This window comes from Suricata suricatta, chromosome 9 (genome assembly GCF_006229205.1).
Source record: "Suricata suricatta isolate VVHF042 chromosome 9, meerkat_22Aug2017_6uvM2_HiC, whole genome shotgun sequence".
Lineage (NCBI taxonomy): Eukaryota > Metazoa > Chordata > Mammalia > Carnivora > Herpestidae > Suricata > Suricata suricatta.
In genome coordinates, this window is record NC_043708.1 from 112,470,280 (window position 1) to 112,497,327 (window position 27,048).

The window sequence follows — 27,048 nt, forward strand, 5'->3', positions numbered from 1 at the left end:
GAGTGGTTACAGACCTATCGAATGAAACTTGGCAGGCCAGGAAGGAATGGCAGGAAATCTTCAATGTGATGAACAGAAAAAACATACAGCCAAGAATCCTTTATCCAGCAAGCCTGTCATTCAAAATAGAAGGAGAGATAAAAGTGTTCCCACATAAACAAAAATTGAGAGAATTCATGACCACCAAACCAGCCCTACAAGAAATCCTAAGAGGGACTCTATGAGGGAAATGTTGCAAAGAATACAAGGTGCCAGAGACACCACTACAAACATTAATTCTAGGGAGAACACAATGACTCTAACCCACATTTTTCAGTAATAACACTGAATATAAATGGACTGAATGCTCCAACCAAACAACACAGGGTAGCAGAATGGATAAAAAAACAAAACCCATCTATTTGTTGTCTACAAGAGACTCATTTTCGACCGGAAGACACCTTCAGGTTAAAAGTAAAGGAATGGAGAAATATCTATCATGCGACTGGAAGTCAAAGGAAAGCCGGAGTAGCCCTACTTATATCAGACCAACTGGACTTTAAAGTAAAGGCAGTAACAAGAGATGAAGAAGGATATTATATAATAATTACAGGTTCTCTCCATCAGGAGGAGCTAACAATTATAAATATCTATGCACCAAATTTGGGAGCACCTAAATACATAAAATAATCACAGAAACAATCAATCTTATTGACAAGAATGTGCTAATTGCAGGGGACTTTAATACTCCACTGACAGCAATGGCTAGATCAACCAGACAGAAAATCACTAAGGAAGCAATGGACATGAACGACACATTGGAACAGATGGAACTGATAGATATATTTAGAACTCTGCACCCTGAAGATAGGAAATTCACCTTCTTTTTGAGTGCACATGGCACGTTCTCTAAGATAGATCACATACTGGGGCATAAAGCAGCCGTCCATAAGTATAAACGAATAGAGATCATATGATGCACACGTTCAGATCACAATGCTATGAAACTTGAAATTAACCACAGGAAAAAGTCTGGAAAACCTCCAAAATGTGGAGGTTAAAAACCACCCTACTAAAGGATGATTGGGTTAATCAGGCAATCAGAGAAGAAATTAAAACATATATGGAAACCAATGAAAATGAAAATACAACATTCCAAAATCTCTGGGACGCAGCAAAGGCAGTCCTAAGAGGAAAGTATATTGCAATCCAGGCCAATCTCAAGAAACTAGAAAAAGCACAAAATCAAAATTTAACAGAGCACCTACTGGAACCTGAAGGGAAGCAGCAAGAGCACCCCAAACCTAGCAGAAGAAAAGAAATAATAAAGATCAGGGCAGAAATAAACAATATAGAATCCAAAAGAGGAGTCGAGCAGATCAATGAAACCAAGAGTTGGTTCTTTGAAAAAAATAAACAAAATCGATAAACCTCTAGCCAGGCTCCTCAGAAAGAAAAGAGAGAGCACCCAGATAGACAAAATCATGAATGAAAAAGGATCTATTACAACCAATCCCTTGGAAATACAAGCAATCATCAGAGATTACTATTAAAAATTATATGCCAACAAACTGGACAACACAGAAGAAATGGACAAATTCTAAATGCACATGCACAGCCAAAATTCAAACGGGAAGAGATAGAAAGAAAGCATGAATAGACCAATAATCAGTGAAGAAAGGCAAATAAGCATATGAAAAGATGCTTCACATCATATAGCATCAGGGAAATGCAAATTAAGGCAACAATGAGATGTTACTCCACACCCATTAGAATGGCTAAAATTGGGAATACTGACAGCACCAAATGCTGGTAAAGTTGTGGAGTCAAAGGAACTCTCATTCATTGCTCATGAGAGTGCACACTGGTATAGCAACTTAGGAATTCCTGACAGTTTGGCAGTTTATAAATTGCTAGTTTATAAAGTCTCGAAAACTAACTATACTCTTACCATGTAATCCAGTAGTCATGCTCCTTGATGTTAACACAGAGAAGTTGAAAACTTATGTCCTTACAAAAACCCACACATGGATGTTTATAGCAACTTTATTCATAATTGTCAAAACTTGGAAGCAACGAAGATGTCCTTCAGTAGGTGAATGGATAAATAAGCCATGGTACATCTAGGCAATGGAATATTATTCAGTCAATAGGAAAGAGCCATCAAGCTATAAAAAGACATGGAGGGGGGGTGCCTGGGTTGCCCAGTCAGTTAAGCGCCCAACTTCAGCTCAGGTTATGATCTCATGGTTTGTGGGTTTGAGCTCTATGTTGGGCGCTGTGCTGACAGCTCAGAGCCTGGAACCTGCTTCAGATATTTGTGTGTGTCTCTCTCTGCCCCTCACCCACTCGCACTCTGTCTTTCAAAATGAACATTAAAAACAAAGTCATGGAGGAACTTTATTATTTTGTATATTTTTTTTAATGTTTAATTTTGAGAGAGAGAGAGAGACAAAGGGTAAGCAGAGGAGGGCCGAGACAGATGGAGACACAGAATCTGAAGCAGACTCCAGGTTTTGAGCTGTCAGCACAGAGTCTGACTTGGGGCTTGGACTCATGAACTGAGCCATAAGATCATGACCTGAGCTGAAGTTGGAGGCTTAACTGACTGAGCCACTCAGGTGCCCTGACATGGAAGAAATTTAAATGCTTATTACCAAGTGAAAGAAGCCAACCTCAAAAGGCTATATACTGTATGTTTCCAATGATATGGCATTCTGGAAAAGGCAAAACTGTGGAACAATAAAAAGATCAGTGAGGTGGATGCTACTGAGTAAACATTGTTAAAGTTTCCCCTCCCGCTTAACCCCCCCCCCCCCGCCATTATGTCTAAGTCAGAATCTCCCAAAAAGCCTGACCAGCTGCAGAAGCTTTTCATCAGAGGTTTGAGCTTTGAAACAACTGATGACAGTCTAGGGAACCATTTTGAGAAATGGGGAGCACTCATGGACTGTATGGTAACGAGAGGTCCAAACACCAAGTGCTCCAGAGGCTTTGGATTTTTCATGTATGCCACCATGGAGGAGGTGGATGCAGCCATAAATGCAGGAACATGCAAGGTGGATGGGAGAGTTGTAGAAGCAAAGCGGTCTGTCTTAAGAGAAGATTCTCAAAGACCTGGTGCCTACTTAACTGTGAAGAAGATTTTTGTCAGTGGCATTAAAGAAGACGTTCAAGGATGTCATCTAAGAGACTATTTTGAATGTTATGGGAAAACTGAAGTGATTGAAATCATTACTTACCAAGGCAGTGGCAAAAAGAGGGGCTTTGCTTTTTTAACATTTGATGACCATGACTCTGTAGACAAGATTGTCATTCAGAAATACCATACTGTGAACAGCCACAACTGTGAAGTAAGGAAAGGTGTATCTAATTAAGTGATGGCTGGTGCTTCTTCTAACCAAGGAGGTCAAAGTGGTTCTGGAAACTTTGGTGGTGGTTGTGGAGGTGGTTTTGGTGGGAATGACAACTGTGGTCATGGAGGAAACTTCAGTGGGTGAGGTGGCTTTGATGCCAATTGAGGAGGTGGTAGATATGGTGGCAGTGGAGATAGCTATACTGGATTTAGTAATGATCGAAGCATCTTTGGAGGTGATAGAAGCTATAATGATTTTGAAAATTACAACAATCAGTCTTCAAATCTTGGACCCATGAAAGGAGGAAATTTTGGAGACAGAAACTCTGGCCCCCATGGCGGTGGAGGCCAGTACTTTGCAAACCACGAAACCACGGTGGCTGTGGCGGTTCCTGCAGCAGCAGTAGCTATTGCCGTGGCAGGTTTTAATTACTGCCAGGAAACAGCTTCGCAGCGGAGGAGAGCCAGAGAAGTGACAGGGAAGCTACAGGTTACAACAGATTTGTGAACTCGCAAGCACAGTGGTGGCAGCGCCTCGCTGCTACAAAGACATGTTTTAGACCATACTCATGGGTGTGGGCAAAAGGTCGAGGATTGTATTTGTGACTAATTGTATAACAGGTTTATTTTCTTTTCTGTGTAAAGTGTAAAGCATTCTAACAAAGGGTTTTAATGTAGATTTTTTTTTTGTACCCATGCTGTTGATTGCTAAATGTAATAGTCTGATCATGATGATGAATAAATGTGTCTTAAATAAAAAAAGATCAGTGGTTTCTGGAGGTTTGGAGGTGGGGTTAGGGAGGGGAGGACAGGCAGAGCACAGAAAATTCCAGATACCATATTATATATGATACTTTCATGATAAATATATGCCATTGTACATTTGTCCAAACCCATAAAATGACCAACACTAAGAGTAAACTGTGAGGCAAACTATTAACTTTGGGCAGTTCTGATGTGTCAGTGTAGATACATCAAGAAAATACATGTTCAATTTTATGTGCCCATGCATTTTGTCTGCAAATAGGTCCATAGGCATCATTAGATTCTTAGGAGAGTCAGTGAGCCCTTCTGAGAGAGGTGGGTCAGAAATCTCAGTATCTTCCCTCCTCTTTCCCTCTTCTCACCTTTATGTTTCCTCTTTCCCTCCGAAGTCATTGATTAAAACAATATAATTTTAATATAATATTTTATATAATATTAAAACAATATAATTTCACAGAATTCTGTTGTGTCTAACTTTATTCACAAAATTAGATTGCGTTGTCTTCTTGAGTATCTTGGAAGCAGCTTACTATAGTAAGCTGTAAGAGGATAGTTCTCTGATTTTGAATCTTGGTTTTATCAGTTGGTGTGAGACTTTTGTTCATTTCTTAATTTAGTTAAACCTCAGTTTTCTCTTCTGTAAAATGGAGATAATAAAGTTACCTATGATATAAAATTGCTTCAAAGATTAAACTAAGTATAACTGTGTGGAAGGCACTTAACACAGCACCTGGCACATAGCAAGTATGCCATGAATATTCGATGCTGCTGCAATTATTATTATCATTGCTGTTATATTTATCAGTGGTAAGTAAGAGCCATGTACTTTGGAACTCTTTACTGACTTAATGTCTGCAGTTTGATTTACCTGTCCCACTCTTTTTCACAAATTTGGCAATTTTGCCGTTAGTTTATTCACATTTTTTTCCCTATGAGCACATTTCTTCTCTTCATCTTTTCCACTATAATCATACCTAACATTATCTGAGTACTAATTGTATGCCAGGTGCTATGTGAAATGCTTTATGAACATTGGAGCAGAAGTTGGATGACTAGGTTCTAGCCCCGGTTCCATCACTCAGTTTTTTGACCTGCTAAAAAATTCAGTCTTCTGAGCCTCAGTTTTGTCATCAACAGATAGGAATAATAATATTTGTCCTGTCTTTACAGTTTGTTGTAATGATTATATGATAGGTTTTCAAAATCCTTTGATAAAATATAAATAAGCATGCAAGTATAAAGTATTACTTTATGGCAAAGTTAAACATCAAATTTGTGTAGCATATTGCCCTACAGATGGGATTACCTAACTGTAGTTTTTTGCCTTAGTGGTATCTTTCCTAGTAAAAGCTTCACGTAGAGCAATCACAAAAAATAGAAACATTTTAACATGAAAGCAGTAATGGCCATGTTACACTGTAAGAAGGGACGGTTAAATGTCTGAATCATGTACACGTGGGCGTATGACAAGGTAAATGCATAAATGGGTGAAAGTAAGTGAAAGTACTTTTGAGAATTCCGTAAGAATAGAGTCTAAAGTCACAGGAAGCTGCTAGCCCTTTGCTGTTCAGTGTAGAAAATCTTCATGAAGGAGGCACAATTTGGGGAATTGGGTGGTGTGTGGGAAGAGAAGTGAAATGGTCTGGACTGTCGGGTACAGGGCGGGCCGCGCAGGGCCCGAGGCAGTGCATTGGCAAGCCGGCAGGGCTTTTGTGGAGCTCGGATGGGAAGACGGTCTGCGGCTCTTTGATCTTTGCCAGAAGGGTTAGCTTCTGGTCTATAAAGTGCTTTACGAGTTGTTTGGAGGAGGTTAGAAGATTATGTGAAGTTGTTTTATGATATGTAATCCTGTATAAATTGTTGTTTTGTTGTCATCATTATCAGAAGAGTGGACAGAATTGAGCTTTACTTTGGGATAGGTGCTAGTTGAATGGGATTTTGAATTTGCTTTAATCCAAAGAGGGGATATCTGCCATAATACTAAAAGTATTTACTACTAGGCCTGGAAAGAACTTGGAAAGCAAGTGAGGCAAATGTTTTGTGGATTGTTGATTGTCACTTAAAATTTTATTGGTTGAGTATTGAGAATTTGCACCGGGGCTAGGGCCATCACATAAAATGTTTGGTAGTTTTCATTGTGAAATCTGGCAACCAACCCTAGTTTGGATGGGGCTGTGGATGGAGGGTCAGCAGCTCCATCTCAGTCTCTCAGATGTGTATATGTCTGTGTGTGTGTATATGCTTTATTTGCTTCCTTTTTGGTGTTAAGATTCTGTGTAAACTAAAGATTGGCTATGAAAGATCTATGAAGTTTAGGAATAGCTGTTATATTGAAGACCAAAGCCTGAAACAGAGAGGAGCTTATTACCTTGTTCAGATACTCTCCACTCTGGAGCTCTTCTACAAAAAAGAAAAACAAGCAGTCAGGAGTGATGCACACACATACAAAACAACCCAAAGAATCCTGGGATTGTTTGTTGTTATTACCATACTAGAGGGTTAATATTTATTTATTTTTCAGTTTAAGTAACCACAGAAAGATAAGTAACTCTTTTGTATTTCTGGTGAGAAGCTTCAAGTTTGCATTTTGAATTTCAGTCTTTATGTACACTATGTGCTTTTTGGTAGAATGACTCCGTGGTACAGTCTGTAAAACTATAGAATGTAATCTTTATTTTCAAAGATTCAAATTTGCAACTGAGCAAAGAATGGGTTCTTTAGTGCTCCTTTTTGACGAAGGATCTGTTCACCGTTGAAGCCATGCTAATCTTCAGTAAGACATGTCTAAAATAAAAACATGGCCTTAAAAACCTGCTGGTTTTAGATGAGAAGCTTTGTTTGATGAATTTAGGATGATATAAGATAAAAAGAAGAATCCCACGTTTTCAAGTATTTATGTTGAAAAATGTGCTTTATATAAAATTCTATTCCTTAAAGGCTTTTATGAATTGTTTTTATATGTTTATGTTTTATTTTATCTTACCAGAACGTTGGAGTTGACTGTAAGATAACATCGTCTTCATCTGGAGATAAACACTTTGATAAAAGTCCCACTAAAGCAAGGCATCCTCGGAAAATTGATCTAAGAGCTAGATACTGGGCATTTCTTTTTGACAATCTTCGCCGGGCAGTAGATGAAATTTATGAAACTTGTGAATCAGATCAGAGTGTGGTAGAATGTAAGGTAAGGTTTGCCTGGAGCCTCTGTAACCCATTTAAAGCCAAATTCTCTAATTTTTGTTACACTTGACATGATCATTTTCCTCAGTATGCAATACTGTATTGATAGCTATCAGTGTCATCATGCTATACATTAGATCCTCAAAACTTACTCATCTTATAACTGAAAGTTTGTATCTTTTCACAACTCTAGCTTCTCCACTCCTTGGAACCACTACTCTACTCTGCTTCTATGACTGCGTCAGGTTTTTTTGGTTTTGATTTTTTTGAGTACCCTTGTTTTTTGCATTACCTAATTATGTACTTTAATATTCAGTGCAAGATTTGGTAGAAAGCTGTGTTTATACATAGTCCTGGGTAAGAAACCGGAAAGAACTCTCTCTCTCTCTCTCTCTCTCTCTCTCTCTCTCACACACACACACACACACACACACACACACACACACACTCTAAATTATTTTAAAAATCTCTCTTATCTGCATTCTCCACTAGTACTGTAGGTGGCACTAGTGAGATTTTTCACATTCTTTGGTTTCATGTTTAATGTCTTTAATTGGACATTGCTCCCTTTCTGCTACCATACTTATCACTCTCCTAATTCACTGTGGTCAGGGAAAAGTGAGATTGATAGCTAACCATAAACAGTCCTGGGTGGGATTGGGATATTATTCTAATTTTGGATAAACTTGTGTTTATAATAGGACATTAGACACATAGTACAATCTGTTTCTAAAAATTCACTAAAAAACCCCACCTTTTAGTAAGTAGAACTATATGCTAATTATTTAATACTGAATGAAATTATTTTGAGAAAATCCAGACTGTTAAATCTTCATAGAAATATCTTTATAGAGGTAGTTTGTGTTTTTATAGTGAACAGGATTGAAAACCCTGGTATTCATTATTTAACTTTTGAAATATATGAAGGGTCTAAGAAAAGTTACATGTTGAAACAGCAGCTGTGTTTCCTCTATAATTGGAAACAGCCAGAATAGGTTTTAGAATAGCTTAAATATATCATTCATCAGAAGCAGGTTTCAGAATGAACAGTAATTGAAATCATACAAATTTATAGTCTGTCACAATTTTGTTATTATCACCATGTAAAACTTTTTATGTTAAAAAATATGTTTAAGCAAAATCAAAACCCTGGAGTTTAATGAATCAGTATGTTGTGGTAGAAAACACTATTGACCTTAATTTTAGGTTATAGTTTCTTCTATTAAATGAGCATGTGAGCCTAGATAATTTCTAAGTCAGCCATAGAGATCAATTAGAGCAGGAAATTCTTTGACTTTTGTATTTAAAAACAATAAAAGGTTGAAGAAATAAAATTTGTTTGTAAGGTGTACTTCTTTATAGAGGTTAGTTTGACCAATTGCAATCATGTTTCTACCATGAGGAGAAAACCCTTGCACCTATCTGAATTTTGGGCTCTCTCATTCATCTACCAAAGCTTTGTGAAAATTTAATAGCAATAGCTCTTTTTCTTTTTGTGCAAGTTCTAGATTATAAAAATGGAGAAGATTGTAACAAAGGGAGAGTAGTATAGATGTTTTCTTTATTTTTTGTACTGTTCCAAGATGTTATGTTGAGAAATAAAATCTGAGAGCTTAAAAGTGATTTTCATACCCAACTCTGCTCCTCTCCCCATCCAGCACTTAACAGGTGGTGAGGTAAAAAGATATACTTTAACATTTGGTCTGAACATGTGCGAGGTGTGTAATAACTAAAATTCTTTTTTTTTTAATTTTTATTTTTGTTTAGTTCTGTCCTTAACTATAAAAGCACTTTCATTCCTTATCTCATTTGATTAGTACCTTTGTGAAAAAAAACCCAGAGAGTTTTCCTCACTGTGCAGGTAGATTCAACCCTTGTTTTGTGAATTTACTGACAGGATTTATCCCTATTTGTGATTTTGTGTGTGTGTGTGTTATACATTTATTTATTTTTGAGAGACAGAGTGAAACAGAGCATGAGTGGGGGAGGGGCAGAGAAAGAAGTAGATACAGAGTCCAAAGCAGGCTCCAAGCAAGCGGTCAGTCAGCACAGAGCCTGACATGGGGCTCGAACCTATGAACTGTGAGATCATGACTTGATCCGAAGTTGGATGCTTAACCAACTGAGCCACCCAGATGTACCATAATTTTTGTGTTTTAACCGTATTAAGTAATCACAGTTCAGTTATTTGTCTCATGAGTAAAATGCAGTTAATAACACCTCTGTTATGTAATTCACATGCTAAGTATAGCTGTAGTGGAAAATGGCTTTTTTATTTCAGCCAGGACGGCTGACCAGAGCTCCACTCTATAATGAAAAGAGGCTGAATTTCTAATCTGTTTAGTTTGAAGATGTGCCTTTTATGCTGTCAGCCACTTCCCTGTCTGACTTACCAAGAATTGACATTTCATCAAAACTCTAACCATCACCGTTGCGTTTCCCCATCTCCTTTATAAATTGGGCTAGAGGATGGGGTAGGGCAGATTGCCTTTTGGAGAGTACATAGTTAATGAAGCCATCATCTTGCCTTGTTCTCTCCAAAGTTTGAGGTGGTGGTTGAATTTTTTATAAAGTTTGTGAGTGTGGCTGCAAGAATGAGAAACTGGCATCTTGTTCTCTGGCTGGATCTTTGCTATGCTGACTGATTTTGATGCCTTTGGAATATGTTGAATGAGTTTGGGGAAAAGCATCCTGGGTACACATTGTCTTCTTTTTCCCTGTTTCCCATTTTAATGTGGGGGATCTGGATGTGTGGCTCTGGAATATTGGATATAGAGACTGGTGTATATGTCTGCTTTAGAGATCTAGGCTTGGGCTTGAAGGGACTATACAACAGTATTCCTTGGAAAGAGATGGGATGGTAGTTATCATTGAGCAAGCAAAGAGGACCCCCAGCGATTCTCATGACTTATGTGATGGAAAGAGTATGGTCATTGGGGAAGATGTTAGAATCAGAGTGGCTTCCTGTGGGGACAGTTGGGTTAGGTGAGAATATGCAAAATGCTGATGGAGTTGGGGCAGATATTACTTGGGCAGAGGGAGCCAAGGTGAACCTGAATACTGCCTAGAGAACCACATATGCTACCTGTGCAGAAATCACCATTTACTACAGAGATCAGTAGAGACCAGTGACCTTAGACTGAGTCAGAGAAAGATTAGGGATATATCTCTGCCTGGCAGCACTTGACATCACTTTTGTTTCTGGACAAGGACAGGCTGATGACTATAGCAGGTCACTAATACTTGGTGAACTCTTGTAAAGTAGAATATTGCTGTGTTCCCACAGCTGCTGCAATGGCAAAGCACATAACATTTGTGAATGTAGAGTGAGAAAGGGCATACAGGGGAAGAAGAGAAGAACCAATGAGAACAAGCCTTGCCTTTCCCACCACAAGCATTTGCTAAAGGCTATGTAGTTCTCACTTGTGCTTAATAGGCAGGTTGACTGTAGATGGGATTTAAAAACTACACTTTGATAATTGAATATAACTGGAAAATTGTGGAATTTCACTGAGCATACTCAGGAGGTTTAGTATACAACTTAGTATTTAACTAAGGTTATAGGGAAAAATATAAAAATATTCTGTTTATATCTTGGTGAGTTGAGACTTCTCAATTGAACAAGTAAGGATCAAAATGACATATGAGAAAATGCTTTGAAAGATATGACATGCACTAAAAAGAAACTTAAAGGGTGCCTAGGTGGCTTACTGGTTGAGCATCTGGCTCTTGATTTTGGCTCAGGCTATGATCCCAGGGTTGTGGGATCAAACCCTGCCTTAGGCTCTGTCCTGAGCATGGAGCCTGCTTGGGATTTCCTCTCTCTCTTCCGCTGCCCCTCTTTCCTGCTCATGCTCTCTCTCTAAAAATAAATAAAAGAAACTTTATACTTAGATATAAGGAGAATGTCACAGTTGGAAATTAGAGGTCCAGGGACAGAGAAAGAATACTCGTGGAGGGTGGAAGAAGATCAGGAGACTAGGAGTGTCCTGAAAGCCATGGAAGAAGTGGTGTTGGAGAGGTCAAGAATGATTGCAGTTGAAATAAAGCTTTTTTAGTTTGGCCTTCAGGAAGAATAGTAGATGGGATCAAGGCAGAGGTTTGTGGTAACAATTTGCAATTCCTTCTGATGGGTTCCTCGCTTTTTTATTTTTGAAAAGTAGGAGGTATGGGCTGTAGGTTGCAGCCCTGAAGATCACAATTGTGATGAAAAATTCTTCTCTTTTCTGTATCTTTAGTTTTCCTTATTAGATTCCTCGTTAGTCAGCATTTAACATATTTATGTCTCTTCCACAGTAAATAAGAACGATAAAAACCCAAACCCTTTCTCTACTTATCCTTTCATCTCTTATCCCACCGACATGTTTCTCCTTTCCTTCTTAGCCAAGTTTCTTGGAAGAACTTTGTGTATTTGCTGACTCCATTTCCCTTTCTTCCAAGTACTCATTGGACTCCTCCAACCTGATGTGACATCCTATCAGAGCTCCAGTTAAGCTCTTACTAAAATGACTGTTTGTCTCTGTATTACTAAGCCCAGTAGATGTTTTTCAGCCCCTTCCATGATCTTTGATTAGCATTTCACATTGTTGACCACTTCTCTCTTGTAGCACTCTTCTTTGACTTTCATGAAATAATCTATTTACTTCCTCTTTGTTGGCTGCTACTTCTGCCTTTTCTTCTTTTTTGTTTTGTTTTTGTTTTGCTTTTTGGCTTTTTCCACCTGACCCTTAATTGTTGGGAGGTCATTAAGTCTCCTTTTAGGCCATATTTTCTCACTATCACCTACTATCTTGGCAGTTTTCTCCAGGCCATGGCTTAATTTACCACTCATTTGCTGATGAGTACTAGTATATTTATCTCTAGCTTATATCTTTCTTCTGATATTTAGGTCTATATATCCAACTTGCCTAGTTGGCACCTCCACTTGGATATATAACAAGCATTTCAATTTGACATATAAAAACTAAGTTCATGATCTCTTCTTCTACCTGAAAATGTACTTCTCTCTCTTGAATGGGAACATATTGCCTTCACCCCTCCCTTTACCTCACTCATGCAGCCACTTTCAATGAATTACCTCCTAAATCTTTCTAATCTTGTGTGTTTTCTCTCATTTCTCATATTTTATGATACAGTGTTAAAATTTAGAGATAGATAGGTTTCATTTTAGTCTAATTTCTTCATATTTCAGTTTTGGTAGTTTATGTTTTTAGGAATTTATCAATTTTTTTCTAGGTTGTCCAATTTGTTGGCATATAGTTTTTCATAATATTCTCTTACAGTTGTTTGTATTTCTGTGGTGTTGGTTGTTATTTCTCCTTCCTTATTTGTGACTTAATTTATTTTAGTCCTTTCTCTTTTTTTCTTGATAAATCTGGCTAGAGGTTTATCAGTTTTCTTGGTGTTTTCAAATAACCAGCCCCTGGTTTCATTGATGTGCTCTATTTTATTTATTTATTTATTTATTTATTTATTTATTTATTTATTTATTTTAGTTTCTATATCATTTATCTCTCCTCTACTCTGTATATTTCCTTCCTTCTGTAGGTTTTATGTTTTGTTTGTTGTTCTTTTTCTAGTTTCTTTAGGGTGTCAGGTTAGGTTTATTTGATATTTTTCTTGCTTCTTGAGATAGGCCCATATGGCTATAAACTTCCTTCTTGGAACTGCTTTTGCTGCATCTCAGAGGTTTTAGACCATTGTGTTTTTATTTTGCTTTGTTTCCATGCACTTTTTAATTTCTTCTTTTATTTCCTGGTCGGCCCATTTATTCTTAGTAGCATGTTATTTACCCTCCATGTATTTGTGCTCTTTCCAAATTTTTTCTTGTGGCTGACTTCTAGTTTCATAGTGTTGTGGTCAAAAAAGATGCATCGCACGACGTTGATCTTCTTGATTTTTGGAGGCTAGTTTTTTGGCTATATGATCTTTCTGCAGAACGCTCCATGTGCACTTCTAAAAAATGTGTATTTTGCTGTTTTAGGATGGAATGTTATGAATATATCTATTAAATCCACCTGGTTCAGAGTGTCATTCAAAGCCATGTTTTGTTGTTGATTTTGGTTTAGATGATCTGTCCATTGATGTAAGAGGGGCATTAAAGTTCCCTACTATTATTATATTATTATTGATTAATCCCTTTATTTTTGTCATTCACTGTTTTTGGGGACTCTTATGTTGGGTGTATAAGTATTTACAATTATATGTTCTTGTTGGATTGTACTTTTTATTACTTTTTAATTAAAACAAGTTTTTATTTTTGACAGACAGAGTGTGAGTGAGGGAGGGTGAGAGAGAGAGGGAGACACAGAATCCTGAGTTGTCAGCATGGAACCTGATGCAGGACTCAAACTCATGGACTGTGAGATCATGACCTTAGCTGAAGTTGAATGCTTAATTGTGTGAGCCAGTCAGGCGCTCCTCAATTGTACTTTTTAATATATAGCATCTTTCTTTGTCTCTTCTTATGGTCCTTGTATTAAAGTCTATTTTCTCAAAGTAGGGAGTTAATACGGCAGAGCAGCATGGAGACCCTGAACTTGTCTCATCCTGAAATGCAGCCAGATCAGTACCAAACTATTTTAAACACCTAAGAAGTTGATTTGAAGATTAACACAACCATCTCTGTAACTTGAGCCATAGTACTTGGGAGAATGAGAAAAATTTATTTTCACTTATTTATTTATTTATACTTTATTTTTAATTAAAAATTTTTTATTCTATTTCATTTTTTATTTCATTTTATTCTATTATATCAAATGTCTTTTAATTTTAAAATTTATTAACTTTGTTTTTTCTTTCCTTTCCCTTTTTTCTCTATTTTTTTCAAGCTTCTTTCAATAATCAAACCAAAAGACATCTAGGATTAGCTTTCTTTATTTGATTTTTTGTGTTGATTTTAATTTTTTGACTTTAATTTGTTACTTTATTAATATTTATCTTCCTCTAAAATGACAAAATGAAGGAATTCACCCCAAAAGAAAGAGGAGGAAGAAATGATAGCCAGGGACTTAATCAACACAGATATAAGCAAGACATCTGAACTGGAATTTAGAAGCATGATAATAAGAATTCTAGCTGGGGTTGACAAAAGGATAGAATACTTTTCTGTGGACATTAAAGAAAATTTAGGACAAAATGAAAAATGCCATATCTGAGATGTAGTCTCATGGATGCTACAATAGCAAGAATGGACAAAGCAGGACAGTCAGCCAGCGATTTAGAAGGTAAAATTATAGAGAAAAATGAAGCAACAAAAAGGAGGGACACAAAGGCAAAAGGTCATGATACAAGACTTAGAGAACTCAATGACGTATTAAAAAGGGATAACATCTGAATCATAGGAGTCTCGGGAGATGAAACGAGATAAAAAGGGGCAGAAGGTTTATGTGAGCAAATTATAGCAGAAAACATTCCTAATCTAGGGAGGGACACAGACATTAAAATCCAAAAAGCACAGAGAACTCCCATTAGATTCAACAAAAACCAACCATCACCAAGGCATATCTAAGTCAAATTCACAAAATACACAGATAAGAAAAGAATTATGAAACCAGCAAAGGAAAAAGAGTCCCTAACCTATAAGGGAAGACAAATTAGGTTCGCAGCAGACCTATTCACAGATAGTTGGCAGGCCAGAAAGGAGTGGCAGGATATATTCAATGTGCTTAATTGGAAAAATATGCAGCCAAGAATTTGTTATCCAGCAAGGTTGTCATTCAGAATAGAAGGAGAGAGTATAGAAACCAATTTGATAATAATCAATTATATTTAAAAAAAAAAGAGTCCCAGACAAAAACTAAAGGAGTTCGTGACCACTAAACCAGCCCTGCAAGAATTTTAAGGGGGACACTTTGATTGAAGAAAAGACAAAAGAAAACAAAAGAGACCAAAAGCAACACAGACTAGAAAGGGCCAAAGAACATCACCAGAAACACCAGTTCTACAAGCAATACAGTGGTGTTAAATCATATCTTTCAGTACTCACTCTACATGTCAATGGACTAAGCATTCTACTTAAAACACATAGGGTATCAGAATGGATAAGAAAATGAGACCCGTCTGTATGCTGTTTACAAGAGACCCACTTTAGACATCATGCAAATGGTCATCAAAAAAAAAATGGAGTAATTATACTTAACATCAAACTACACTTTAAAAATAAAAACTGTAGCAAGAGATGAAGAAGAGCATTGTATCATAATTAAGGAAGTCTATCCACTAAGATCTAACTATTGTAAATATTTATGACCTCAATGTGGGAAAACACAAGGATATATCAATTAATCACAAACATAAAGAAACTCGTTGGTAATAATACCATAATAGAAGGGGACTTCAACATCCCACTTACAGCAAGGACAGATTATGTAAGCAGAAAATCAACAAGGAAACAATGGCTCTGAAAGACACACTGGACCAGATGGACTTAACACATATATTTACAACATTTCATCCTAAAGCAGCAGAATACACATTCTTCTCAAGTGCATATGGAACATTCTCCAGAATAGATCACATACTGGGTCACAAATCAGCCATCAACAAGTACAAAAAGATCAAGGTCATACCATGCATATTTTCAGACTACAGTTCCATGAAATCAAAATCAATCACAAGAACAAATTTGGAAAGAAAATGAGTACTTGGAAATTAAATAACATCATACTAAAGAATGAATGGGTTAACCAAAAAATTAAAGAGTAAATTTAAAAGTACATGGAAGCCAGTGAACCCCAAACCTCTGGAATGCAGCAAAGATGGTCATAAGACTGAAATATATAGCAACCCAGGCCTCCAAAGAGGGAAAGGTCTCAAATACACAACCTAACCTTATACCTAAAAGAGCTGGAAAAAGAACACCAAATAAAGCCCCAAACCAACAGAAGAAGGGAAATAATAAAGATTAGAGAAGAATTCAGTGATATCGAAAAAAACCAAACAAACGAGAAAAGATTAGTGAAACCAGGAGCTGGTTCTTTGAAACAATTTACAAAATTGATAAACCACCTTTTGATCAAAAAGAAAAAGGAAAGGACCCAAATATAAAAAATCACGACTGAAAGAGGTGAGATCACAACCAACACTGCAGAAATACAAACAATATTAAGAGAATAATGTGAGCAATTATAGACCAACTCTCTGGGCAATCTGGGAGAAATGGACAAATTCCTAGGAACATATAAACTACCAAAACTGAAGCAGGAAGAAATAGAAAATTTGAACAGACCCATAACCAGTGAAAAATTGTATCTGTAATTAAAAATCTCCCCAAAAAACTAGTATCCAGGGCTAGATGGCTTTCCAGTGGAATTATACCAAACATGTATAGAAGAGTTAATACCTGTTTTTTATTTTATTTTTTATTTTATTTTATTTTTTTAGTTTATTGTCAAGTCGATTTCCATGTAACACCCAGTGCTCATCCCAACAAGTGCCCTCCTCCATGCCCATCACCCATTTCCCCCTCCCCTCCACCCCCATCAACCCTCAGTTTGTTTTTAGTATTTAAGACTCTCCAGGGGCACCTGGGTGGCTCAGTCAATTAAACATCTGACTTCAGGTCATAATCTCGCAGTTTGTGAGTTCGAGTATGACAGCTCAGAGCATGGAGCCAACTTCAGATTATGTGTCTTCCTCCCTCTCTCTGCCCCTTTCTCACTCACAGTCTCTCACTCTTGAAAAATAAACATTAAAAAAATTTTTAAAAGATGTTTCATGATTATCTTCCCTCCCTCCCTCTCTTTATTTTTTCCTTTTCTATTTCCCCACGGTCCTCTGTTAAGTTTCTCCTATACCACTTATGAGTGAAAACATATGGTATCTGTCCTTCTCTGTCTGACTTATTTTGCTTAGCATAACAACCTCAAGTTCCATTCATGTTGCTACAAATGACCAGATTTCATTCTTTCTCATTGCCTTATATTATTTGATTATATATATAAACCACATCTTCTTGATGTGGTCACTTAGGCTCTTTCCATGATTTGGCTATTGTAGAAAGTGCCACTATAAACATTGGGGTACATGTGCCCCTATGCATCAGCACTTCTGTATCCCATGGGTAAAGTCCTAGGAGTGCTGTTGCTGGGTCAAAGGGGAGTTCCATTGTTAATTTTTTGAGGAACTTCCACACTGTTTTCCAGAGGGGCTGCATTAGTTGACATTCCCACCAACAGTGTAGGAGGGTGCCCGTTTCTCCACATCCTCACCAGCGTCTATAGTCTCCTGTTTGTTCATTTTAGCCACTCTGACTGGCATGAGGTGGTATCTCAGTGTGGTTTTGATTTGTATTTCCCTGATGATGAGTGATGCTGAGCATTGTTCATGTGTCTGTTGGCCATCTGAATGTCCTCTTTGGAGAAGTGTCTGTTCATGTCTTCTGCCCATTTGTACACTGGGTTATTTGTTTTTTAGGTGTGGAGTTTGGTGAGTTTCTTGTAGATTTTGGATACTAGCCCTTTATCCAATATGTCATTTGCAACTATCTTTTTCCATTCCATTGGGTGACTGTTTTCTTGATTGTTTCCCTTGCAGTGCAGAAGCTTTTTATCTTGATGAGGTCCCAATAGTTCATTTTTGCTCTTGATTTCCTTGCTTTTGGAGATGTGTCAAGAAAGAAACTGCTGCAGCTGGGGTCAAGGAGGTTGTTTCCTGCTTTCTCCTCGAGGGTTTTGATGGTTTCCTGTCTCACATGCAGGTTCTTCATCCATTTTGAGTTTGTGTGTGTGTGTGTATGGTGTAAGACAGTGATCTAATTTCATTCTTCTGCATGTTGCTGTCCAGTTCTCCCAGCACCACCTGTTACAAAGGATTTTTCCCATTGGATACTCTTTCCTGCTTTGTCAAGGATTAATTGGCCATACAATTGTGGGTCCAATTCTGGGTTCTGTATTCCATTGGTCTTTGTGTCTGTTTTTGTGCCAATACCATGGTGTCTTGATGATTACAGTTTTGTACTAGAGGCTAACGTCTGGGATTGTGATGCCTCCCGTTTTGGTTTTCTTCTTCAATATTACTTTGGCCATTTGGGGTCTTGTGTGTGTGTGTGTGTGTGTGTGTGTGTGTGTGTTTTACAAATTTTAGTATTGTGTATTCTAGCTTTGAGAAGAATGCTAGTGCAATTTTCATTGGGATTGTAATGAATATGTAGATTGCTTTGGGTAATAAAGACATTTTAACAATATTTGTTCTTCTGATCCACTAGTATGGAATGTTTTTCCATTTCTTTGTGCTACCTTTAATTTCCTTCATAAGTTTCTATAGTTTTCATCATATGGATCTTTACATCTTTGGTTAGGTTTATTCCTAAGTATTTTATGTTTTTTGGGGGCAATTGTGAATGGGATCAGTTGATTTCTCTTTCTGTTGCTTTATTATCAGTGTATAAAAATGCAACCTATTTATGTATGTTGGTTTTGTACCCTGTGACTTTGCTGAATTCACGGATCAGTTCTAATAGACTTATGGTGGAGTCTGTTGGGTTTTCCATGTAGAGTATCATGTCATCTGTGAAAAGTGAAAGTTTGACTTCTTCTTTGCCAATTCTGATGCCTTTTATTTTATTTTATTTTTGTTGTCTGATTGCTGATGCTAGGACTTCCAGCACTATGTTAAATAACAGTGGTGAAGTGGACACCCGTGTTGTGCTTCTGATCTCAGGGGGAAAGTTCTGTTTTTCCCCATTGAGGATGACACTAGCTGTGGGTTTTTCATAAATGGCTTTTGTAATGTTTAGGTAAGTTACTTCTATCCCGACTTTCTCGAGGGTTTTTATTAAGAAAGGATGTCGTATTTTGTCAAATGCTTTTTCTGCATCTATTGACAGTATCGTATGGTTTTTATCTTTTCTTTGGTTAATGTGATGTATCACACTGATTGATTTCCGAATACTGAACCAGCCCTGTAACCTAGGAATGAATCCCACTTGATCATGATGGATAATTCTTTTTATATGCTGTTGAATTCAGTTTGCAAGTATCTTGTTGAGTATTTTTACATCTGTTTCATCAAGGATATTGACCTGCAGTTCTCTTTTTTTGCTGGGTCTCTGTCCGGTTTGGGAATCAAAGTGATGCTGGCTTCATAGAATGAGTCTGGAAGTTTTCCTTCTATTTCTGTTTTTGGAGTAGCTTGAAAAGAATGGGGATTAACTCTGCTTTAAATGTATGGTAAAGGAGAAACCTAACAGAGGACCATAGGGAGGGAAAGGGGGAACGAGAGTTGGGGAGAGAGAGGGACACAAACCATGAGAGACTATTGGATACTGAAAACGACCCGAGGGCTGAAGTGGGAGGGAGAGAGGGGTAAGGGAGTGATGGTCATGGGTGGGCACTTGTGGGGAGAAGCACTGGGTGTTATATGAAAACCAATTTGACAATAAACTGTTATTAAAATAAGTAAATAAATAAATGTCTGGTAGAATTCCACAGGGAAGCCATCTGGCCCAGGGCTCTTATCACTGGGAGATATTTGATAACTGATGAAATTTCTTCACTGATTATAGGTCTATTCAGGTTTTCTGCTCTTCCCATTTGAATTTTGATAGTGCGTGTGTGTGTGTTTAGGAATTTGTCCATTTCTTCTAGGTTGTCCAGTTTGTTGGCATATAATTTTTTAGTATTCCCTGATAATTGCTTGTATTTCTGAGGGATTGATTGTAATAGATCCAGTTTCATTTGTGATTTTGTCTATTTGGGTGTTCTCTCTTTTCTTTCTGAGGAGCTTAGCTAGAGGTTTATCAATTTTGTTTATTTTTTCAAAAAACCGACTCTTGGTTTCATTGATATGCCCAACTAGTTTTTTTTTTTTTTGATTCTATATTGTTTATTTATGTCCTGATCTTTATTATTTCTCTTCTGCTGGGTTTGGGGGTACTCTTGCTGCTCTCCTACTTCCTTTAGATGCTCTGTTAGATTTTGTCTTTGCGCTTTTTCTGGTTTTTTGAAATAGGCCTGGAGTTCAATGTACTTTCCTCTTAGGACTACCTTTGCTGTGTCCCATAGAGTATGGATTGTTGTATTTTCATTTTCATTTGTTTCCATATATTTTGAAATTTCTCCTCTAATTGCCTGGTTGGTCCATTCATTCTTTAGTAGGGTGTTCTTTAATCTCCATGTTTTTGGAGGTTTTCCAGTCTTTTTCCTGTGATTGATTTCAAATTTCAGAGCATTGTGATCTGAAAGTGTGCATAGTGTGATCTCAGTTTTTTTATATTTCTTGAGGGCTGCTTTATGCCTTAGTATGTGAACTATCTTGGAGAATGTACCTTGTACACTCCAGAAGAAAGTGAATTCCATAGCCTCAGGATGTAGAGTTCTAAATGTACCTGTCACATCTATTTGGTCCAATGTGTCGTTCAGGTCCATTGTTTCCTTAGTGATTTTCTGTCATGTTGACCCATCCATTGCTGTAAGTAGAATATTAAACTCTCCTGCAATTAGCACATTCTTATCAATAGGATTGCTACTGTTTGTGATTGTTTTATGAATTTGGGTGCTCTCAAATTTGGTGCATAGACATTCATAATTGTTAGCTCTTCCTGATGGATAGACCCTGTAATTATTATATAATGCCTTTCTTAATCTCTTGTTACTGCATTAACTTTAATGTCCAGTTGTCCAATGTAAGTATGGCTACCTCAGCTTTATTTTGACTTCCAGTAGCATGATAGATATTTCTCCATCCCCTCTTTTTCAATCTGAAGGTTTCCTCAGGTCTAAGATGAGTCTCTTGTAGACAGCAAATAGATGGATTTTTTTTATCCCTTCTGATAAAACTTTTGATTGGAGCTTTTAGTCCATTTACATTCAGTGTTAATATTGAAAAATACGGGTTTAGAGTCAGTGTGTTCTCAGTAGGATTCATGCTTATGGTGGTGTCCTTTGGACTTTGTTTTCCTTGCAACATTTCCCTCATAGAGTCCCTCTTAGGATTTCTTGTAGGGTTGGTTTAGGGATGATGAATTCCTTTAATTTTTGTTTGTTTGGGAACATCTTTATCTCTCCTTCTATTTTGAATGACAGGCTTGCTGAATAAAGGATTCTTGGCTGCATATTTTTCCTGTTCATCGCATTGAAGATTTCCTGCCATTCCTTTCTGGCCTGCCACGTTTCAGTAGATAGGTCTGCAACTACTCTGCTTGGTCTCCCTTTGTATGTTAGGGCCCTTTTATCACTAGTTGCTTTTACAATTCTCTCTTTATCCTATTATTTTGCCAGTATCTTTATGATATATCATGCTGAAGATTGATTCACGTTACTTATATCAGTAGGTAGTTCTCTGTGCCTCTTGGATTTCAGTACCTGTTCCTTCCCCAGATTGGGGATGTTCTCAGGTATATTTTGTTCCCGTACCCCTTCAGCCCCTTTTTTTCTCCGTTCTTCCGGAATTTCCATGGTACGGATATTGTTTCATTTGATTGCATCACTCAATTCTCGAATTCTTTTGTGCTTCTGTATCTGTCTCTCTTTTCTTGGCTTCCTCTTTTTCTATAATTTTATCTTCTAACTCACTGATTCTCCTCTCTGCCTCTTTGATCCAGCCAGTAGCTGCCTCCATTTTATTATGCATCTCATCTGTAGCATTTTTTAATTCATCATAACTATTTTAAGATACATAATCTTTGTAGCAATAACATCTTTGATGTCTTCTATTCCTTTTTCAAGCTGAGCAATTAGTTTTATGTATATTGTTCTAAATTCTTGGTCAGTTATGTTGCTTATATCTGTTTTGACCAATTCTTTAGCTGTCATTTCTTACTGGAATATCTTTTGAAGACATATCTATCGTTCGATCATTTTGGCTACCTTTCTGTCTCTTGTCAGTTTTATAAGCTTGTTGTGCGCTTTGTACCTGTGAGTACTGGTATATTAAGGGAGGCTCATTAACTGTTCAGGGCCTGTCCATTCAGGAAGTATTTTTTTAAATTTAATTTAATTTTTTATTTTATTTTTTAAAAGTTTATTGTCAAATTGGTTTCTATATAATACCCTGTGCTCTTCCCTACAAGTGCCCTCGTCCCTCACCACCACCTCTTTTCCTGCCTCCCCCCACCCCTTCAACCCTCTGTTCGTTTTCAGCATTCAGTAGTCTCTCAGGTTTTGCATCCCTCTCTCTCCCCAACTCTCTTTCCCTCTTCCCCTCCCCCTGGTCCTCCATTAGGTCTCTCCTGTTCTCCTGTTAGACCTATGAGTGCAAAAATATGGTATCTGTCCTTCTCTGCCTGACTTATTTCGCTTAGCAAGACACCCTCGAGGTCCATCCGCTTTGCTACAAATGGCCATATGTCATTCTTTCTCATTGCCATGTAGTACTCCATTGTATATATATACCACATCTTCTTGATCCATTCAGCAGGTGATGGACATTTAGACTCTTTCCATGGTTTGGCTATTGATGACAGTGCTGCTATGAACATTGGGGTACATGTGCCCCTATGTGTCAGCACTTCTGTATCCCTTGGGTAAATCCCTAGCAGTGCTATTGCTGGGTCATAGGGGAGTTCTTTTGCTAATTTTTTGAGGAGCCTCCACACTGTTTCCAGAGCGGCTGCACCAATTTACATTGCCACCAACAGTGTAGGAGGGTGCCCATCTCTCCACACCCTCGCCAGCATCCATAGTCTCTTGATATGTTCATGTTAGCCACTCTGACTTGCGTGAGGTGGTATCTCAGTGTGGTTTTGATTTGTGTTTCCTTGATGTTGAGTTATGTTAAGCATGGTTTCATGTGCCTGTAGGCCATCTGGATGTCCTCTTTGGAGAAGTGTCTGTTTATGTGTTCTGCCCATTTCTTTGTTGGATTATTTGTTTTTTGGGTGTGGAGTTTGGTGAGTTTCTTGTAGATTTTGGATACTAGCCCTTTATCTGATATGTCATTTGCAACTATCTTTTCCCATTCTGTCGGTTGCCATTTAGTTTTCTTGATTGTTTCCCTTGCAGTGCAGAAGCTTTTTATCTTGATGAGGTCCCAAGAGTTCAGTTTTGCTTTCATTTCACTTGCCTTTGGGGATGTGTCGAGTAGGAAATGGCTGTGATTGAGGTCAAGGAGGTCGTTTCCTACTTTCTCCTCGAGGGTTTTGATGGTTTCCTGTCTCACATTCAGGTCTTTCAGCCATTTTGAATTTATTTTTGTGTATGGTGTAAGAAAGTGGTCTAGTGTCATTCTTCTGCATGTTGTTGTCCAGTTCTCCCAGCACCACGTGCTAAAGAGGCAGTCTTTTTTCCATCAGATACTCTATCCTGCTTTGACAAAAATTAATTGGCTGTACATTTGTGGGCCCAGTTCTGGGCTCTCTGTTCTATTCCATTGGTCTATGTGTCTGTTTTTGTGCCAATACCATACTGTCTTGATGATGACAGCTTTGTAGTAGAGGCTAATGTCTGGGAGTGTGAGGCCCACCATTTTGGTTTTCTCTTCAATATTACTTTGGCTATTCGGGGTCTTTTGTGGTTCCATACAAATTTGAGGATAGTTTGTCCTAGCTTTGAGAAGAACGCTGGTGCAGTTTTGATGGGGATTGCATTGAACGTGTAGATTGTTTTGGGTAGTAATGACATTTTCACAATGGTTATTCTTCTGATCCATGAACAGGGAATGTTTTTCCATTTCTTGGTGTCTTCTCCAATCTCTTTTGTAAGTTTTATATAGTTTTCATCATATAGGTCTTTTACATCCTTGGTTAGGTTTACTCCTAGGTATTTTATTGTTTGTTCATGAACTTGTGAATGGGATCAGTTTCTCAATTTCTCTTTCTGCTGCTTCATGATTGGTGTATAGGAATGCAACCGATTTCTGAACATTGATTTTGTATCCTGAAACTTTACTGAATCATGGATCAGTTCTAGAAGGCTACTGGTGGAGTCTGCTGGATTTTCCATGTAGAGTATCATGTGATCTGCAAAAAGTGAAAGTTTGACTTCTTCTTTGCCAATTCTGATGCCTTTATTTCCTTTTGTTATCTGATTGCTGATGCTGGGACTTCCAGTACTATGTTAAACAACAGTGGTGAGAGTGGACTGTTGTGTTCCTGATCTCAGGGGGAAAGCTCTCAGTTTTTCCCCATTGAGGATGATATTAGCTCTGAAGTTTTCATAATCTGTTTTTATAATGTTTGGGTAAGTTCCTTCTATATGGCTTTCTCAAGGGTTTTTATTAAGAAAGGGTGCTGTATTTTGTCAAATGCTTTTTCTGCATCTATCAACCGGATCATATGGTTTTTATCTTCTCTTTTGTTAATGTGATGTATCATACTGATGGATTTGCAAGTATTGAACCAGCCCTGTAACCCAGGAATGAATCCTACTTGATCATCATGGATATTTTTTTTTATATGCTGTTGAATTCGATTTGCTAGTATCTTGTTGAGTATTTTTGCATCTGTATTCATTAAGGATATTGGTCTGCAGTTCTCTCTTTTGTCTGGGTCTCTGTCTGGTTTGGATATCAAAGTGATACTGGCTTCGTAGAATGAGTTTGGAAGTTTTCCTTCTAATTTCTATTTTTTGGAATAGTTTGAGAAGAATGAGGATTAGTTCTACTTTAAATGTCTGGTAGAATTCCTCTGGGAAGCCATCTGGCCCTGGGCTCTTATTTATTGGGAGATTTTTGATACCAGATTCGATTTCTTCACTGGTTATCGGTGTATTCATGCTTTCTGTCTCTTCCTGTTTGAATTTTGGCAGTGTATGTGCATTTAGGAATTTGTCCATTTCTTTTGTGTTGTCCAGTTTGTTGGCATATAATTTTTAATAGTGATCTCTGATGATTGCTTGTATTTCTAAGGAATTGGTTGTAAGGGAACCTTTTTCATTCATGATTTTGTCTATCTGTGTGCTCTCTCTTTTCTTTCTGAGGTGCCTGGCTAGAGGTTTATCGATTTTGTTTATTTTTCCAAAGAACCAACTCTTGGTTTCATTGATTTGCTCAACTGTTTTTTTTTTTGATTCTATATTGTTTATATCTGATCTGATATTTATTCTTTCTTTTCTTTGCTGAGTTTGGGGTTTTCTTGCTGCTCCCTTTCTAGTTCCAGTAGGTCCTCTGTTGTTTGTATTTGTGCTTTTTCAAGTTTTTTGAGATTGGCCTGGATTGCAATATATTTTTCCTCTTAGAACTGCTTTTTCTGCATCCCTTAGATTTTTGGATTCTTGTATTTTCATTTTCATTTGTTTCCATATATTTTTTAATTTCTTCTCTAATTGCCTGATTAGTCCAATCATTCTTTAGTAGGGTGGTTTTTAACCTCCACATTTTTGGAGGTTTTCCAGACTCTTCCTGTGGTTGATTTCAAGTTTCATAGCATTGTGATCTGAAAGTGTGCATGGTGTGATCTCTTTCGTTTTTACTTATAGAGGGCTGCTTTATGCTCCAGTATGTGATCTATCTTGGAGAATGTGCTATATGCACTCGAAAAGAAGGTGAATTTCCTAACTTCAGGATGCTGAGTTCTAAATATACCTGTCAGTTCCGTCAGTTCCAATGTGTCGTTCAGGTCCTTTGTTTCTTTAGGGATTTTCTGTCTGGTTGATCTAGCCATTGCTGTCAGTGGAGTATTAAAGTACCCTGAAATTAGCATATTCTTATCAATAAGATTATTTCTGCCTGTGATTAATTGTTTTATGTATTTGGGTGCTCCCAAATTTGGCACGTAGATGTTTATAATTGTTAGCTCTTCCTGATGGAGAGAACCTGTAATTATTATATAATATCCTTCTTCATCTCTTGTTACTGCCTTTACTTTAAAGTCCAGTTTGTCTGATATAAGTAGGGCTACTCCGGCTTTCTTTTGGCTTCCAGTCTCATGATAGATATTTCTCCATCCCTTTACTTTTAACCTGAAGCTGTCTTCCGGTCTAAAATGAGTCTCTTATAGACAACAAATAGATTTGTTTTTTTTAATCCATTCTGTTACCCTCTGTTGTTTAGTTGGAGCATTCAGTCCATTTACATTCAGTGTTATTATTGAAAAATGTGGATTTAGAGTCATTGTGTTCCCCATAGAATTCATGTTTATAGTGGTGTCTCTGGCACCTTGTATTCTTTGCAACATTTCCCTCATAGAGTCCCTCTTAGGATTTCTTGTAGGGCTGGTTTGGTGGTCATGAATTCTCTCAATTTTTGTTTATTTGGCAACACCTTTATCTCTCCTATTTTGAATGAGAGGCTTGCTGGATAAAGGATTCTTGGCTGTATGTTTTTTCTGTTCTTCACATTGAAGATTTCCTGCCATTCCTTCCTGGCCTGCCAAGTTTCATTCGATAGGTCTGTAACCACTCTGATAGGTTTCCCTTTGTATGTGAGGGCCCTTTTCTCCCTAGCTGCTTTCAGAATTCTCTCTTTATCTTTATATTTTGCCAATATCACTATGATATGTCGTGCCAAAGCTGATTCAAATTACGTCTTAAGGGGGTTCTTTATGCCTCTTGAATTTGAATGTCTATTTCTTTTCTCAGAGTGGGAAATTCTCAGTTATAATTTGGTCTAGTATCCCTTCAGGACCTTTCCTTTGTTTTGTCATTTTGGTTAGTTTTCTGTGTCTTGTCAGTTTTAAATAGCTCGTTGTGTACTGTGCACCTGTTATTATTGTTCTGTTAAAGGAAGTTTGTTGACTGTCCAGGGCCTGTTGTTTCAGGAAATATTCCTTTAATGGTGTCTCTCAGTTCTTGTTGTGCCTTTGAATATTTTATTTCCCTATTCAGCAATATTTGTAACATGCAGTCATGTGCAGTTTGGCTTGTTTCTTGGGGTTGCTCTGAGAAGGAATACAG

General features: G+C 37.5%; 1 protein-coding gene and 1 pseudogene across 3 annotated transcripts in view; both read left to right on the forward strand.

Annotated features, from left to right (window-relative positions):
• Nucleotides 1-27,048, forward strand: part of SCAPER (S-phase cyclin A associated protein in the ER) — a 515,685-nt gene that overhangs the window by 55,176 nt on the left and 433,461 nt on the right. For all 3 annotated transcript variants that reach the window (XM_029951067.1, XM_029951068.1, XM_029951069.1), the window contains one exon: nt 7,086-7,283. In XM_029951067.1, the coding sequence (XP_029806927.1) occupies nt 7,086-7,283 (198 nt within the window). The remainder of the gene's footprint in view (nt 1-7,085; nt 7,284-27,048) is intronic.
• On the forward strand, nt 2,805-3,763 carry LOC115301292 (annotated as a pseudogene).